The sequence below is a fragment of the Aphelocoma coerulescens genome, chromosome 3 (genome assembly GCF_041296385.1).
Source record: "Aphelocoma coerulescens isolate FSJ_1873_10779 chromosome 3, UR_Acoe_1.0, whole genome shotgun sequence".
NCBI classification, from domain to species: domain Eukaryota; kingdom Metazoa; phylum Chordata; class Aves; order Passeriformes; family Corvidae; genus Aphelocoma; species Aphelocoma coerulescens.
The window spans coordinates 2,882,492-2,899,177 of NC_091016.1; the positions used below are offsets into that span (position 1 = coordinate 2,882,492).

The window sequence follows — 16,686 nt, forward strand, 5'->3', positions numbered from 1 at the left end:
TTTCTCTGCTTTTCTGTGCTCCGAGGGGTTTATCCTGACAGGCCCTGCCTGTGAGCCACATGTTGTCCCTGTTTTGCCTCCCCCCAGCTGGCTGGAATGATCCAGCCTCTCCTTGGGAAGCACTTTTAAATCCCCAGAAGCCTTAATGCTGTGGCTGAGTAAAAGCAAACAGTGAAAGCCAAGCAGTGCAATTTGCAGAGCAGAGCAGCTGTCTCCTCCCCAGAAAGGCAGGAGTAAAACCACTAATTCTGGGATATATCCTAATCCCCATGTAGCCTTTGACTGTTCAGCAGCACAGTAGCCTGCTCTAATGTAAACTTCTGCCTACAAAGCTCTTCACCAACATGAGCATTTTTCTGTTTAGACTTGATGGGAAGATCCAATGAGGAGTTTCTCTGATTGCTCTAAGTTTTCCCTTTTTGTGGAAGGGTGCATTTAAGGGACAATTGAAATTTTAAAGGGCAATTGAAAAGAGGTCCATGAGTGCTCAATGGAATTTGTTGCCCTGGTCCTGAGCACACAGCAGAGGCCTCTGTTCTTCCCCTTTTTGGGCTGCTTGCTCACCCAAGTGCTGTTCTAGAAACCAAACTAAGATTTGTTTTGACATTTTCCGCTCTATGCAAAAAATGAACCTTTTCAAATTCTATAAACATTCATGTGAATGTGGTTTTTATCCACACCTCAGGGATAGATGAGGCACTCAGACTCACCCTAGGAGGAAATGTGATGTTGGCTGCTAGGATCATTTTCACATTCCATTTGCCCTTGGCAAATCAACTGTCTCTTAAAGTATTGGTTTTCTCTAGTGGTGATATGAAAATTGTCCCCAGTGCCTTTGCATTTGCTGAAAATCAGAAAGAAAAGAGTCTTGGATTTTATATAATGGGAAAAGGAAAGTCTCCAATACCAAAACACTCTTGGAGACTGGACAAATAAACGAAATACTTATGTAATCATATACAGAGAAAAGGCTGAGGGGAAAAGGTACAAATGTGCTGTGAATTAATGGTACAAAACCATCTCTACCAACTTCTACAAAACCATCTGGCCAATAAGTAGGACAGGTGGCCCTGTGATGCCTTTCTCTTGCTGTTGAACTGGGTGAGACCTGTGTGTTTGATTTTGCTTATCACAGAGGTGATTCCTTTCTGCTTGAATCATGTCTTTTTTATGTATTGGAGATGGATGCTTGAATTGAACTGTTAAAGAGGCAAATCCTTGACTGAACCCTGAGTAAGAGCAGTCTCTGAGTCTCACACAACTCTTCTGTAGAGGCATCTCTTTACCCTTGATCTGGAGGCATTTTGCATGAAACTAGAAATGTTTCCTCACACCCCCATGTATTTTCCTTTCCAGCTCTCCCTCTGGATCAATGAGAAGATGCTCACAGCCCAGGATATGTCCTATGATGAGGCAAGGAACCTGCACAGCAAGTGGCTGAAGCATCAGGCATTCATGGCAGAGCTTGCATCCAACAAAGAGTGGCTGGAGAAGATTGAAAAGGTAAGTGAAGAACATTCAAAAAATGCCCTTATCTCTGTCCAGGGTGGTTGTGCACCAAGATGGGATCTGCTGCTCTGCAGAACTGGTCCTTAAACCATCCCACAGCTGAGGCTAAAGGAGATTTCTGGTGCACTGTATCTCCATCCAATCCATTTTATTCCTCACTGATGTTAAAAGGTTTTTATCCAAGACATTCTCTCAGACTTGGCTGAGGTGCCAGTTTAGTTTTGTCTAGTCTTTCAGAAGGAAGGCATAGCCTAAATTTCATACCCGAAGGGTAAGTGGGGCAAATGCTGGGATTGGAGCCAGTGAAGTAGAGGCACTTCCCGGGAAATAACGGAATATAGGGAATAGCTGAGTTTATTCTCCTGTGCTGCTAAGCTGGTGTTCATTCATTTAGGACTATAACCAAGTTGCCTTTCCCCATGCAAAATTAGGGCATGAGGTAAAGAACATCCAGTTTTATGATTAATTAAGATTCACAGCTCTGTATCAAGTTACTTTGAAGCCTTAATACACTGTGGTGAGCTGTACTTTCCCCCCCTGTTTCTCCTGTGCAGCTCTGGAGCACTGAGGAGTCTCCTCTTTAGCTCTGACAGTGGGTTTCTGTTCAGTGTAAGTTAGCTTAATTGCTCATTTCCTCTCCCACTTTGGCACTCCATATCCCATTAGAGGCTTTTCTGTGATCTGCAAATAGCAATACCCTTTAATGGTGTAATTAGAAGTCTGCTCTTAGTACTGGAAGTTCCTTTTTAGTGATGCTAATAATCCTCCTCCTTTGCCTCTGGAAAATCAGATTGCAGCAAAGGACCAGGGTTGTGTACAGAGTTGTGACAGTCCCTGGATTAGCATTCATATGGAATGTACTGGGTTGGGGGCAGCATTCCCATCTGCACCCAGGTGCAGAGATAGAAGGATAATTAGAATAAAGACAGTATTTCCCAAGCTCTCCCAGTATTATGCTGGGTGTTCATGGTTCTCTGGTGATGTGGCCCCTGGAAGCTGGGGCCTCAGGAGACTCAGTGTGTGCAGCTCCAGCTCCCTGCTCCATCGTGCCTGAGCCATAGCCCCAGGAGCTCTCTTCAGGGAACATGTGGAATGGAGAAGAGAAAGGAAGTATTGCTTGACCTTCCCATTGCTAAAAACCCCTCTTCCAGGCAGCAGAGGGACCTGGGAGCTGATTTTCTGGAAGGAGTCACTGGATAATTGGAGATAGAAAATGAGTGGTTGATGCTGCCAGCAGATGAGGAATCCTGAGTGCTTATTAATCAGGATAATTGCCCTAACGGGCTGTGAGTGCTCCTGAGGAGGTACCATTTGGTTGCTCTTTGCTTTGCAGGAGGGAATGCAGCTCATTGCAGAGAAACCAGAGACCGAGGCCGTGGTGAAGGAGAAGCTGACGGGTCTCCACCAAATGTGGGACGAACTTGAATCCACCACCCAGACCAAGGCTCAGCGTCTCTTTGATGCAAACAAGGCAGAGCTTTTTACCCAGAGCTGTGCAGACCTGGATAAGTGGCTGAATGGTCTGGAGAGCCAAATCCAGTCAGATGACTACGGAAAAGATCTCACTAGTGTCAACATCCTGTTGAAGAAGCAGCAGGTAAACAGAGCATGGGGTGCAGTGGGCAGACAGCAGATACCTGCACTCTAAGGAACAGGCGGGACAGGCTTTCAGTTTTGGAAAGAAAGAACTGCTTTTCTTTCTTCCTATTCTTTCATGTATCTTTAAGAAGAAGAAAAAATATATCCAGCAGCAAATCAGACAATAATTATTAACATGGTAAATCCTCAGTGACCAGCATCTGTTCTCCCTTCTGAGGAAGCTGTTGATGTGCCCTAATCGTACCAACAGCTTTCATCTCAAGTTTTCAGGACCTTTTTGCCATGTTTCTGTTTAGATGCTGGAGAATCAAATGGATGTCCGTAAGAAGGAGATAGAGGAGCTGCAAAGCCAGGCAAGGGCTTTGAGCCAAGAGGGCAAGAGCACAGATGAAGTCGATGGCAAACGCCTTACTGTAGAAAAGAAATTCTTGGAGCTGCTAGAGCCTTTGAATGAGAGAAAGGCCAACCTGCTGGCCTCCAAAGAGATCCACCAGTTCAACCGGGATGTGGAAGATGAAATTGTGAGTATTAAAGAAATCCCTCTCCCGTGCCAGTAGGACAATTTTGGAATACTGCTGCTTTCTGCAGCTTGTGTGCACCAGCCTCTCTCTGCTGCCCCAACTGTATCTGGAGTTGGTTGAAATCATGTGTTCTCTCTCTTTCAGTTGTGGGTTGGAGAGAGGATGCCCATAGCTACATCTACTGATCATGGACACAACCTCCAGACTGTGCAGCTACTAATAAAGAAAAATCAGGTAAATAGGTGCTGTTAGAGCTCCATATCTGCTGTTTCTCCTTAGTGCTGACTAATTCAGCAAGGAAAGTTTTGGGCTAAAACAGTGGGTGCTGTGGTGTGACCACAAGTGGTGGCACAGCATCAGGTTGTCCACATGAGCTCATGGCGTGTGTTTGGCTGCCCCTCTGGAATTAAGACCCCTGACTTGCATTTCCTATTCATTTGTGCATTGTCTCATCAGTCAATTTTCTCCCATGTAGACCCTTCAGAAAGAAATCCAGGGCCACCAGCCTCGTATCGATGACATCTTCGAGAGGAGTCAGAACATAATCACAGAGAGCAGCCCCAATGCTGAAGTCATTCAGCAGAGACTTGCAGACCTGAAGCAGCTGTGGAACCTCCTCATCGAGGAGACGGAGAAGCGCCACAAGCGCCTGGAGGAGTCTCACAGGGCTCAGCAGTATTACTTCGATGCAGCCGAGGCTGAGGCCTGGATGAGTGAGCAGGAGCTCTACATGATGTCAGAAGAGAAAGCCAAGGTGAGCAGCTCCACAGTGACACTGCTGTGGGCTTAATTGCTTTGCTGGAGGGAGGCAGGTGACATAGTTTAATGTGGCACTATGGAGTGATGACATAAACAAATTTAACTTCCTGGTGAAGCCTCAAGTGATCGTGGCTTCTATCTGTTCTGACATCTCTGACAGTGTGCAGGATAGGCTGTGCTGTGTGGAGCCAGGTAAGCATCCTCACTGCAGAGGGCAGCTCTGTGCCTGCCTTCACTGCAAGGTTAGGATTGCCAGTGAGGTCCAGTTAGGTCCAGTTTTCTGTTAGTTTTGAATGACAGCACAATTCACCTGGCTGTGAAACAGGGCCTGACAGTCAGTCAGCTGCTGCCACTGTCACCAGCCTTGACTCCCAGCGACCATCAGTGCTGACTCCCAGCTTCAGACCATACCAAAGAGAAAGTAAACTCCTGTTTTCCAAGGAGATGTTAGTGCTGGAGCTTGTTTGTTATCAACATAAATGCACCATGTTCACTGCCCTGAGAAAATAAAGCTCAGCTTTGTATCAGGAGAACACATTCCAAAGGTTCTCAATTCAGTCTCCAGTTAAAAATGGCTCATTTTCTTTTTTGTCTATTGCAAATAGTTCACTATGCAAAATACTGTACTGAAAAGATTTACAGACAATATCAGTTAGCACTGAGAGTGGGGGCTGTTTTTCTTAGCTATAACAGTGCATAAAAAGTTTTGATTGGAACTTCTCCAGGCACTTTGGTGGAGAATCCATTGGCATGGGCTGTATAGGATTTCTTTTCTTTGCCCCATGCTGTTGTTGAGATACCTGACAAGTGGTGTGTCTTAATCTGTTCCATGTTTCTGAGCCCTGCACCAGTGTTGTGGAAACACACAAAAAGCTTCATAGAAGAGGAAACTCGACATGCTCAATGCCCAGCTGATGTAATTTTGTTCTGCACTCCAGAGGGGTTGATGCATTATCTCTTTCACTCATTATTTTGCTTTTTGCTGTGACATCAACTGTTCTATACCACTGGCAGAAGGGCTTGTCTTCAGGCTGTACTTGGGAGCAGCTCCTTATAATTCTTCCTGTCATTTTCTGTCACCCTTACAGGATGAGCAGAGTGCAGTGTCCATGCTGAAGAAACACCAGATTTTGGAACAAGCTGTAGAAGATTATGCTGAAACTGTGCACCAGCTTTCAAAGACCAGCAGAACTTTGGTGGCAGATAATCACCCAGAAAGGTATTAACTGCCATTTTTAATTGGGTCATGAGTTCTTTTAGCAATTCAGTCCCTTCCTTGGGTGGTTGTGACACACAAAGACCACAGCAAAGAGTAAGTAGCTCAGAAGCTCATACAGAGGAGGAGGAGTTCAGCCTCACTCAATTCAAGGTGTGTGTTAGACCACCCTGATTTGGCCAGAGACAGGGTCAGTATGTGCAGCTGCTGATTTCTGGTGGTTCTGGACACCTGGAGTACCTGTCTGTTGTGTCCCCTGTGCAGGCTGCAGTGTCAGGTCTGCCAGCAGTGCTGAACCTCACAGAGGTGGGGCAGTCCTCAGGAACACGGTCCAGATCTGCTCCTCCAACCAACTTTTACATCCAGCACGGAAGGTCACAGTTGTTAATCCTTCTGCAGTGCTCCCCACGATCTGCCTCTTCTCTTTGAGGTTCCAGCAGAATCAGAACCTGGAATCAGATGCTTTAAACATGGGCACACTAACATCTTACTTTTGGTAAATTTAGCTCATCTTTCATAAATGGCTTTCCCTGGGAGACAATTTAGGAAGCTTAAGAACCATTTTGCTGTAAGAGCTGCAGCTCAGCAGACACAATTCTCTACTGGCTTCAGCTAGAAGGCTGATTCCACGCTGAAGCTGATGTATTTAACTGCTCAGCCTGCACAGGTTGGAAGGTGGCACTGGCCTAGGACAGACACACTCTGCCTCCGGTGGAAGGTTGTTATTTAACTCTAAAGCACTCTCTTGTGGTCATGATTGCTTCTGATGAGAGCAGATTTCCTGGCTGAGCTATCTGAGTACCGGAATAACATCATCAGCTTTACAAGGCAGAGGGAAGGCACTTTGACAGCACTGTATGGCTCAGAAAAAATAGTGGCAAAAGATACAGCAAGTAGAAATATTCATCCCTTGTGCAAATGCTGAGCTTTAGGGCGTAAGAAACCCATGAGTGCTGCTGAACTCCGAAGCAGAGTTTGACTGAAAAGGAACTGCTCCCTGGCTCAGCAGCTCAGATGCTGCCTGTAGCTTTGGGAGAAGACGTGTGATCTGTGGCCAGACAAATGGAGAGCTGGATTCCAGCTCCCCTCTCTAAAGCCAGGGGGTTACAGTACAGGACAGACAAGTTTCCCAGCTATTGCTGTCACCTCTGCCAGCAGAGGATCTGCCCAGCGTGTCCAAGTTGAACTCCTGCCTGCAGCAGATGTGCATTCTGTGGATTAAATGCCCCGAATGACTTTTATTCCTTGCAGTTTTCCCCATTTGGTTTTGCTTGCAAAGGCAGTGCAGACTCAGTGCTGTTTGGTTTTCCAGCGAGCGCATCAGCATGCGCCAGTCCAAGGTGGACAAGCTCTATGCGGGCCTGAAGGACCTCGCTGAGGAGAGGAGGGGCAAGCTGGACGAGAGGCACCGGCTGTTCCAGCTCAACCGCGAGGTGGACGACCTGGAGCAGTGGATCGCTGAGAGGGAGGTGGTGGCAGGGTCCCACGAGCTGGGCCAGGACTACGAACACGTCACAGTGAGTCCTTGGGGAAGGCCTCTCTGAGTGCTGCTCACAGAGGGTGGCTGGGCTCGCTCAGGTCTCTCTGTAGTCGCAGCGCTGCATGAGGCTCTTTCTGTGCCCTCCAGATGCTGCAGGAGCGGTTCCGGGAATTCGCCCGGGACACCGGGAACATCGGGCAGGAGCGGGTGGATACTGTCAACCACATGGCGGATGAACTCATCAACTCCGGCCATTCGGACGCTGCCACGATCGCCGAGTGGAAGGACGGACTCAATGAGGCCTGGGCAGATCTCCTGGAGCTCATTGACACGAGAACACAGATCCTTGCAGCCTCTTATGAACTGCACAAATTTTACCACGATGCCAAGGAGGTCTTAGGACGTATCCAAGACAAACATAAGAAACTGCCCGAGGAGCTTGGTAGAGACCAAAACACAGTGGAAACACTACAGAGAATGCACACGACATTTGAGCACGATATCCAGGCCCTGGGCACCCAGGTGTGTGGCAGGTGAACTGTGGGTGTGGGAGCCTGAGCTGCAGAGTTTGCTGCTGCCCTTGGCTGCTCCGTGGCTGGGAGACAGAGTGCTGCCAGCTGCTTCCCACGTGTTGTGCTGTGGGAATAACCTCACCTGCATCCTTTTCTTATCTGTCTGTCTGCTGCTCTGCCATTGCATTCGGTTGATTATCTAAAGTAGCAATCTGTAAGTACACGGGCTTCTGAACATGTTGGCAATTGCTGGATGTTGTTCCATTTACTGTCCTTTGCTGAAGAAGAAATGAGAAAGGCAGAGAGCTTCTGTATTGATTTAAAATACAAAATATGAAGGGATGTATAAGCCTGGTTGGCTTTTTGAGGTTTGGTTTTATTTTGGTTGGTCAGTTTGGGTTTTTTGGGTTTTAAAAACACCAAAAAGCCCCAGTCAAACCCTTTGTGCCAGGCACTGTTTATTTTTCCTTTCTAAGAGGCAAAGACCCACACAGAGGCTGTCTGACTTGGTTATGAACCTGGGCATTCTGAATTGAATATGGCCTTTCTTGGTGCTTCCTAAGAGCAAAAGAGATTTAAAATCCACAGTTCAGGCTAAGATTTTTAAAAGCATCCAAACTTGATCTAATTCTGAATCTTTTGAAGCCAAGGTGTGTCAAGTAGAAGGTGGCAGCTGTTCATACAGCACAGGGGGGATTCTAAATCAAAATACAACATTCAGCTGCCACAAGGAGAATTTGGGAAGGGAACAAGTTGCTTAAGGAATGGAGGAATTTACAACTGACTGTATTTATCCCAGTAGGTCAGGAAAGAGCTTTTATGGCCCAGCTGCCAGCCAATTCTCAGTTATGTAGCAATTTACACTAAAACAAAGGAGAGAGAGCAAGCATTTGCTTTTCCAGGTGTTTTACTTTCAGAAGCTGTAGATTTTATACAGAAAATGGGAGACATTCACAAAACATCAATCCCAGTCTCTCAAAAAGGTAATTATAATCAAGACCTAAATGAAGGAATATGTAATCACAGTACAGAGCTGTGGGGAAAGCACTTAGGATAATTTCTGGGTGAAGCAGCCAGAGCACTGAGATAGATCATTATGAGAGAGGCATGGTCTCTGTGCCTGTAGCTAGAAGGCTGTTTGATTTGATGCTAAAAACATAATTAGACAAGAGCTATTGGAATGTTTCCTGGCTTGAAAAATATGGAAAACAGTCAGGAATTAGCATTTGCCATCCCAAGACAGTGTTTGAAAGGAAAAGATTTCTAATAGTAGAAGGTTCTTAACATTTCCAAATTTTCTTCTCTTTGAAGTCATTATCTACGTTTTTGAAAAATGACCTCTGTCAACTGGAGTAGTGGTTTGGATACAGAGTTCCCAAGTGCCATTGTCACTTGTGTGAGAGGAAGGGAGTTTGATGATGAAAATGGTCCCCATTTGCCCTGACATGTAACAGTCAGTTTGTTTTGGCACCGTGTCTTGCAGCGAGTTCAGGCAGTGGCAAGTCTTTGCTATTTTAGGGGTCCCTTGACCCTATAGTGTTCTCTGAGGGATAATACTGGCTTAATAACAGCACAGACCCTTCTACTGTCAACAGACCAAATGCGTTTGCAGTGACTTTAGAAAGCCCTTCAGGTGATGAATTAGCAGATAAGTGTCCCTGTATCTGTGACTCAGGAGTCACAAACCCACTGATGGCTTTGTGTCTCCCAAACCACCACAGGTGCGACAGCTGCAGGAGGATGCAGCGCGCCTCCAGGCTGCCTACGCTGGGGACAAGGCCGATGACATCCAGAAGAGGGAAAACGAGGTCCTGGAGGCATGGAAGGCACTGCTGGATGCCTGTGAGGGCCGCAGGGTGAGGCTGGTGGACACAGGAGACAAATTCCGCTTCTTCAGCATGGTTCGGGATCTCATGCTCTGGATGGAAGATGTTATCCGGCAGATAGAAGCCCAGGAAAAGCCAAGGTAATGTGTGCCAAGGTAATGTGAGGCATCTCTTCTCCATCAGAAGATAAGGCTGAGGAACATCTGTAGGGCTCAATATCACTGAGAGTGGCTTTCAGAGCCTGCTGCTGCAGCAACTTGTGGGTGGCTGCTGGAATAATAGCCTTGGAAAATAGTAGCCAAAGAGATTTGGTCTCACACTGGGGTTATTTGATCTCTGATTCAGGCCAGAGTGATGCTGTTCTTAAGGAAAGGCTTCCTGAACTACAAAGACAATCTAGGATTCAATTTTTTTTGAGTTGTGGGTCAGTTTGAAAATGTAACAGCTGTTAAACTTGAAATCTGTGTTTCTGGTCATTTTAGGGATGTTTCATCCGTGGAACTCCTCATGAACAATCACCAGGGGATCAAAGCAGAAATTGATGCCCGAAATGACAGCTTCACTACGTGCATTGAGCTTGGCAAGTCTCTGCTGGCCAGGAAACACTACGCATCTGAGGAGGTACTGTGCTCCCTGCATATAGCCATGGGCTCCTGGGGCTTCTTTCCATGGGAGAAACCTGCCCTGTGTCACCCACAGAGGAACAAAGACAAGTGTCACCTCAGGGACTGTTGCACTTATGTGCTGCTGGGAAATCAGCATATAACTTCACTCTGGGAATTCATAGTGGGTAGCAGAGGTGGCATCGAGACTTAAAGTGTCATTTTCATCTCAAAAAGTGCAAAGAAGCTGCTGCACTCCATTCTGTAGGGAATGGCTGTGGGATGGAAAGGTGTCTTCCTTGAGCAAGGGCAAAGGCAGCTGTGAGACAGCCTGAACTTCCTACAGAGAAACTGGAATGCTGTGGAGAGGCCTTCTGGGGGAATGAGCAAGAAAATGTTGTGTAGGGAGTAACTTCAAGGAGTATTAAGAGAGCCATATCCAACTGCTTAAAGCCTTGATTTATTTTCCAATATGTATAGGCCAGAGGAGAGAGGCTTAGCCCTTGGTTCTCCTGCCTCCCTTTGGGGAAGGGAGGATAACCAAACAGTGAGAGGCACTTCCCTCTCAGGAAGGGGAGAGCTTCTGCAACAATCCAGAGCAGCACATTTTGCATTATTTGCTGTAAAAGGGCAGAAGATTCAGTGCCTGATTGTACTATTTACATTTGTTTGCCCATTACATCCTTTTATCAAATGCTCTGGGTGCTGTAGCTTTTCACAGACACTGAATACTTATGCAAATGTGATATTTTAATGAAAATGTCACATTTATTTATACTTGGAAGAGAAAAGCAGCTGTTGTTTGCACGGTGAAGTCACTTCCTGAGGAACTCGTGCAGTGTCTGTCAGTGCAGGGTGGGGGGGAGCTGCTGCCTGGTGCTTGTGTAACAGCCCTGCTCTCTGCTCTCCATCCAGATCAAGGAAAAGCTCCTGCAGCTGACCGAAAAGAGAAAAGAAATGATTGACAAATGGGAAGACAGATGGGAGTGGCTGAGACTGAGTAAGGACACCCTTGGATTTCTTTTGGGCTGGGCCATATCTAACTCTTCTTTGTGCCTTTCTGGGCATTGAAAAAACCCTGCAGCTCCTCACTTTCCTGTTACAGTGCTTGGAAGTGTGTTTATGCTGGAATAGCTGCAAGGTTCACACCTGTTGGTTGTTAAATAATGGAGAATTTGAAACTAAGAAACCTGCACCAAAGGTCTTGCTCTATATGATCAAGTTTGGAGCTCGGTGCAGTAGCTCTGCTGTATTTTGCAGGTGTCACATTCCAACTTCTATGCTGAAGTTAGTAGGTTACAGCAGATTAGAACAAAAATAACACATAAAACTTGCAAAATGAATCCTGCATTTTTCCTTAAAACAAAGCCAACAGGAGAAGTTTCTGTCTTTTCAATGATCGGTTTCACTGAACTTAGCTAAGGGGAACACTTAGCCAAGTGCATGTACTTTGTTCCCTGGGCTGTGTTTAAGTAAATGCCAAAGCTGCCTGATGACTCCACGATGCTCTTCTTTGTGACATTAGTGGCACTGACACCTGTGCTCTCTTTGCTCAGTTTTGGAGGTGCACCAGTTCTCCAGAGATGCAAGCGTGGCTGAGGCCTGGCTGCTGGGCCAGGAGCCCTACCTGTCCAGCCGTGAAATAGGGCAGAGCGTGGATGAGGTGGAAAAATTAATCAAGCGGCACGAAGCGTTTGAGAAATCCGCAGCTACCTGGGACGAGAGGTTTGCAGCACTGGAAAGACTGACCACGGTGAGTGTCAGAACCTCCCTGGCCATTCCCCTTGGCTGATGGCTTGGAATAGCTGCCAGCATCACGAGCCTGATCTCCATTTGTTGGTTGGTTGTTGGTCGACCTCAGCCAGCTACCCAGAGCCTGAGGTTTCATGTTTCCAGCCATACTAAAAAACCCTCTCCAGTTAATTTGAACTCAACAACCTGCAAGGAAAAAGCTTAAATGATAATTGACCTCAAGAGTCAACAGGAGCTGTCTTGGGCCTGGGAGTGATGACCCAAAAGGAAATTTTAGAGCTGAGCAGTTTGTTCCAGCCTTCTGCCGTACTGGTTGTGCCCTAAAAGGGAAGGGTGAATCTGAGTGAAGAGACCCAGATCCAAACACTTTAAATTCTTTTTGGTTAAAGATGACAGCGGTGGGAAGGGGGCGGTGATAGTGATGTTTGTTGTCTTGTGACTGCTCCACTGCAAGGCTGTATTGTCCCCTAGGAAGACACAGTAAGCAAAAAGAACCCCAAGCCCCATTTTGAACACAGTTGCAATGTCAGTCATTAATGCTTGGAGAGCATTTTACCATCTTTGGAGAACAATTTGGTTTTAGACACTACAGTTGAAGTGGCCTGGGTTTTCACACAGACTGAGCGTCACAGCTGCAGACAAAAGGAACTGGAGTTTCTTCACAAATCAGGCTGGTTTTATGGAGATGGGTAATTTCAGGGATTCAGACGTGGAACATTTTAATTCTGTGTTTGGCAAGCACACAAGAAGATGTTGCTTTTGGATATTTTAATAACTTGGTCTGTTTCCTTGTTTGTCTGGGTTTTGTTCTCATAGAATGAATTGGAAAACAGACATGGCCGGTGGTGGGCTGCTGTCAGAGGGTCTGATGCTGATGCCCTCCCTGACAAATTCTGTGCCACAAATTTGGCATGAATGATGCTTTTAAAGACTGATGCCTTCCAATTTTATCCCCATTCACTTTAATTTCAGTAATGATTCAGAAAAACAGAGTTATTGTTAGTTTCTAGAACACCCCATGAAAAATGAGCAGTGTTTTTAAATAAAAAATGTTTCCTCTCCCAGCTGGAACTGCTGGAAGTCCGTCGGCAGCAAGAAGAGGAGGAGCGGAAGAGGCAGCCGCCCACTCCAGAGACCAAGGTTGCAGAGGATGGAGACTCCCAGCAGCAATGGTGAGCCAGACTCTGCATTTCCCTCGAGGAACCCTTGGGCTGACAATGGGCTGTAAAAGGGGAGGAGGTTGTATGGGTTTGTAACATGACCCTTGTTAGAAGACTCGGTGGTTTATAGGGACAGGACCCCTCCCAAACCCCTGAATTCCCTGCTAAGTTCCCATTTTCCAGTTGTCACTGCTGAGGCAGCCCTGGCCCAAAAGTAGGAATGCTGGTTTTACATCCTCTGGGCCATGAATTGCAGTTCACGATCTTGGCTTTTTTCTTTGATGAGCATCAGTTACAGATTTTAAGCTGTGTCCATGGAACATTGACATTTATGAAATTGCTTATGTGATAGGAGGAGGTTTATTTGTAGGGTAACCGTCAGTAAAGCCTGGTTAAATCTCACTTCACACTGGGTTTATTCAGTTGGGCCTGAGGATTTTAGGAACATGCTTAAATTTCTTAAATTAATATTCAGTAAGAAAATCTCATTTTGTTGAACAAGATGGGTGACTTCCAAGAACCTTATACAGTTTCTTTTCTTTTTCCTCTCTCCAACAGGGATGGGACAAAAGGAGAACAGGTTTCCCAAAACGGTTTGCCCTCAGACCAGGAATCTCCACGGGTTAGTTACCGCTCCCAAACCTACCAAAACTACAAAAACTTTATTAGCAGAAGGACAGCCAATGACCGCTCGTGGTCTGGACTGTGACCCACAGAATCACTTGCAGCAACAGAAACCTTTTTTCAGTATGATTTACTGGTACTGGTTTAATCTTTTGGCTTCAGATTTCCCTGCTGCTTTTCTCTTCCTTCCCATCAGTTGACTTTTATTTAATTAGCAGCCCCTTGGACATATATTTGCTTCACTTTAATCTTTGTTTATTTGAATCTCCCCACTGACACTCAGTTGCTTTAAGGTGACACATTTATTTCATGTTATTTACTGTGAGTTTTTCATGTTGCTAATAGTATTAAGATTTTCCAGCGAAAGCGTCCTTTATATGAGTAATTGAGATGTAATGAGATTACATCCTAATGAAGAAGAGCACTAGGACCTGACAGGTATGACGCATCGAGTTATACTAACAGGTCTCAGCACGGCAACTTTATTAAATCAGCTGCATTAGCAAGAGTTATGTACCAGGCCAAAGATAATCCACATGAGTGAGCTGGGCAGGAAGGGCTGGGAGGGGGGAGTGTGACTGGACAAATAAAAGCCTTAAGGTTAGTTTGTATAACATTCCATGCAGAATGGACTCATTGACTGCAGAGACAAATAAACATGAAATAAACCATTCAAAACCAGTATCTAGATTTATCTGGGGGTTTAGACCTCATGCAGAGTTGTGATCTTGCTGTGTTGGGGCCCCCTTGGCCTCAGTCCTGTCCAGTTGGCACTACAGCAATTTGATTTCTGGGCACCAGAGAGACAGGAGTAGGGTGTAGCCTCTTGGGGAAAGGTTGTGATACTTTCCTTTAAAAACTAAATAAAATACATTGTCTAAGATCCTAGCTCTTTATTTTACGTAGGTGCAGGCTGAATGCTCCATGCCTTACTTGCTCCTTCTTGATAGGGGGTGTCCCAGTGGAGTCAGGGTGCATGCCAAGAATCCTCACGTGCAGCCGTGACAGTGCCAGTAAATGTCTCTGGAGTTAATGCAACACAGGAGCTGAATCTGGCTCCCGTCCCCATCCCCTTCCTGCAGAGCCTCCTTGTTGCAGTTAATGCTTTGAGTGAAAGGACACTTCTCTTAGTTACAGAACCTGCCTCTCTGGGGTCACATTCAGTGCAGGAAAGGCTCCTGGCAGGCTGGGACCCATGGATATCAGGGCTCTTACAGTGCTGCAGATCAAACATGGGTCCCAGCCGAGGGCTCTAGCAGGAAATGTCTTTCAGCACAAGTTTGGCTTTAAGAAGCCCATCCCAGTTAGGTCTGAATCTGCACACAGACTTTGCCGATGGGCCACAGTACATGACAGTTCTACCTTTCTCTTTCTGGAAATAAAACCTTTTGGTTCTTCTTTAGCATTCAGTCCTGGAGCAAGCTGTTGTACATTCTAGTGTTTATAAATTCCGTACAGTTGAGGCAGGGAATGTGAGGTGATCTTCAAGCACGTCCCAGATCATCGTCTTGTTGGTTAGCACAGCCTTATACATCACGTGTTTGCTTCTTTTGAAATTTTATTTTATTGCCATGCTACATAATGCATTTCCATGTTCATCTTTGCTATCTGCACTTTAGTCTTCCATGAGAACTTCTGAGCTCAGTTTGTTGAGTCCTGTGTTGCAATATCTCGGGTGTACAGAGCTGTGTCAGTTCTGCTGTGAGGCACAAGGTGTGCTGCTGTTGGTCAGAATTTTGGCTTCTGACAACTGGCTGAGCAGTGCAGCTGAATTGTTCTGTGTGGGCTGAGCTTGTGAACTGAGAGCGGTGATTGAAAGGATGTGCTTCAGTAACTGTACTTTTGTCTTTCCACTTCATGATGCATGTTTTTTTGTTTTTTTTTCTTTTGTCAGGATAACAACATATAGCTTCTTAATGCTTTTTAAAATTCCATATGAATTTATGGGGATGCTCTGGTGGCTGCCATGTGCCTCGAAAGTGTGCCAGTTCTCAGGTCAGGATAGCTGTAGCTTCAGACTCTTCCATCTGCAGAGCCTTCACATGTATTCTGGTGAAAAAGTAGTCTATAGAGGAATTTACAGAGATAGACTTCTTTTATTTGTATTAGTACACTTACATAAAAATTCCACTTTTATGACGATGAAGAAAAAGTAAGTCATTGATTAAGGTCATCATTACAGGCACTAGAAGAGTAGGATTTCACCTATTTATTGCAGCCTGTGCATGTGGCTAAAGGTGTTAGGAAGGTCCTTTTGCCAGAACAGCCTAGAGGTTGGCATCTGAACCAGGCAAATCATCTGGTTCTTCAGCTGTGGGGCAGAGCCTTGAGTCGATGAACTGAGCAGATGCTGCTTCAAGCACTGTGAAATCCAAAGGGGCGCCTCTGTCATTGTCACCACCTGTCTTGTTGCATGTCTCAGTCCTGCTTTAAAGATTTCCAGAGTAGCCTGTTGCCACTAAAGCACTTCCAACTAACCCCTCAGGCACCACTGAGAGAACTGTATCATGTACACGAGACTTTGTTGTAACAGGAGTTTGCTGTTGCTGTTTGTCCTCCGTGGCGTTGTCTCCGCATGCCCCATGCATGTTTCCATTGAAGTATGTTCAGCTCCTGTTTTTTCTCCATTTTCATGACACATCCTTTGCAGAGCTGTTCATGATTTATTTTGCTTGTTTTCTGTTAATTGTAGATAACACGTGAAAGGAAATAAAACCTGAAAGAGCATCAGAAAAGCTTTTCATAGGCCTTTTACAACCAGTAGAATTTGAGGTAGAAGGTGCAGGTCTGATGGTGCGATTGAAGTTAGCAGTTCTGTTCAAAGCCATAGGGTTGCAGATTGCAGCACTGAATTCTATATTATTTCCCATAAAACACATTGAGTAGCTGTGCAGTGGCTGCTGGTTTGAAACTGGTCTGGTTTACCTCAGATTAGGGGTTCTAGATACCCCCAAATCAGCCCTATTTTCACCTCTGGCTGGTACCATTCCAGCAAATGTGCTGCTTTCTGTGTCAGGGCAGGGGCCAGGTGCATCTGGGGAATTTATTTAAGTTGTGGAGACGAGTTCCTGTGGGCTGTGTGATTCCTCAGTGCTGCTCAGAGGTTTCAGGTCCCTCAGACAGGGC

The 16,686-nt window shown here is 45.8% G+C and overlaps 1 protein-coding gene across 4 annotated transcripts in view; it reads left to right on the forward strand.

The window, feature by feature from the left end:
* Window positions 1-16,686, forward strand: part of SPTBN1 (spectrin beta, non-erythrocytic 1) — a 116,911-nt gene that overhangs the window by 93,362 nt on the left and 6,863 nt on the right. For all 4 annotated transcript variants that reach the window (XM_069008817.1, XM_069008818.1, XM_069008819.1 and 1 more), the window contains 14 exons: window positions 1,357-1,503; window positions 2,843-3,106; window positions 3,405-3,629; window positions 3,774-3,863; window positions 4,105-4,383; window positions 5,477-5,607; window positions 6,917-7,121; window positions 7,232-7,606; window positions 9,318-9,562; window positions 9,905-10,043; window positions 10,940-11,024; window positions 11,581-11,777; window positions 12,842-12,948; window positions 13,495-13,558. In XM_069008817.1, coding sequence (XP_068864918.1) covers window positions 1,357-1,503; window positions 2,843-3,106; window positions 3,405-3,629; window positions 3,774-3,863; window positions 4,105-4,383; window positions 5,477-5,607; window positions 6,917-7,121; window positions 7,232-7,606; window positions 9,318-9,562; window positions 9,905-10,043; window positions 10,940-11,024; window positions 11,581-11,777; window positions 12,842-12,948; window positions 13,495-13,558 — 2,553 coding nt within the window. The remainder of the gene's footprint in view (window positions 1-1,356; window positions 1,504-2,842; window positions 3,107-3,404; window positions 3,630-3,773; window positions 3,864-4,104; window positions 4,384-5,476; window positions 5,608-6,916; window positions 7,122-7,231; window positions 7,607-9,317; window positions 9,563-9,904; window positions 10,044-10,939; window positions 11,025-11,580; window positions 11,778-12,841; window positions 12,949-13,494; window positions 13,559-16,686) is intronic.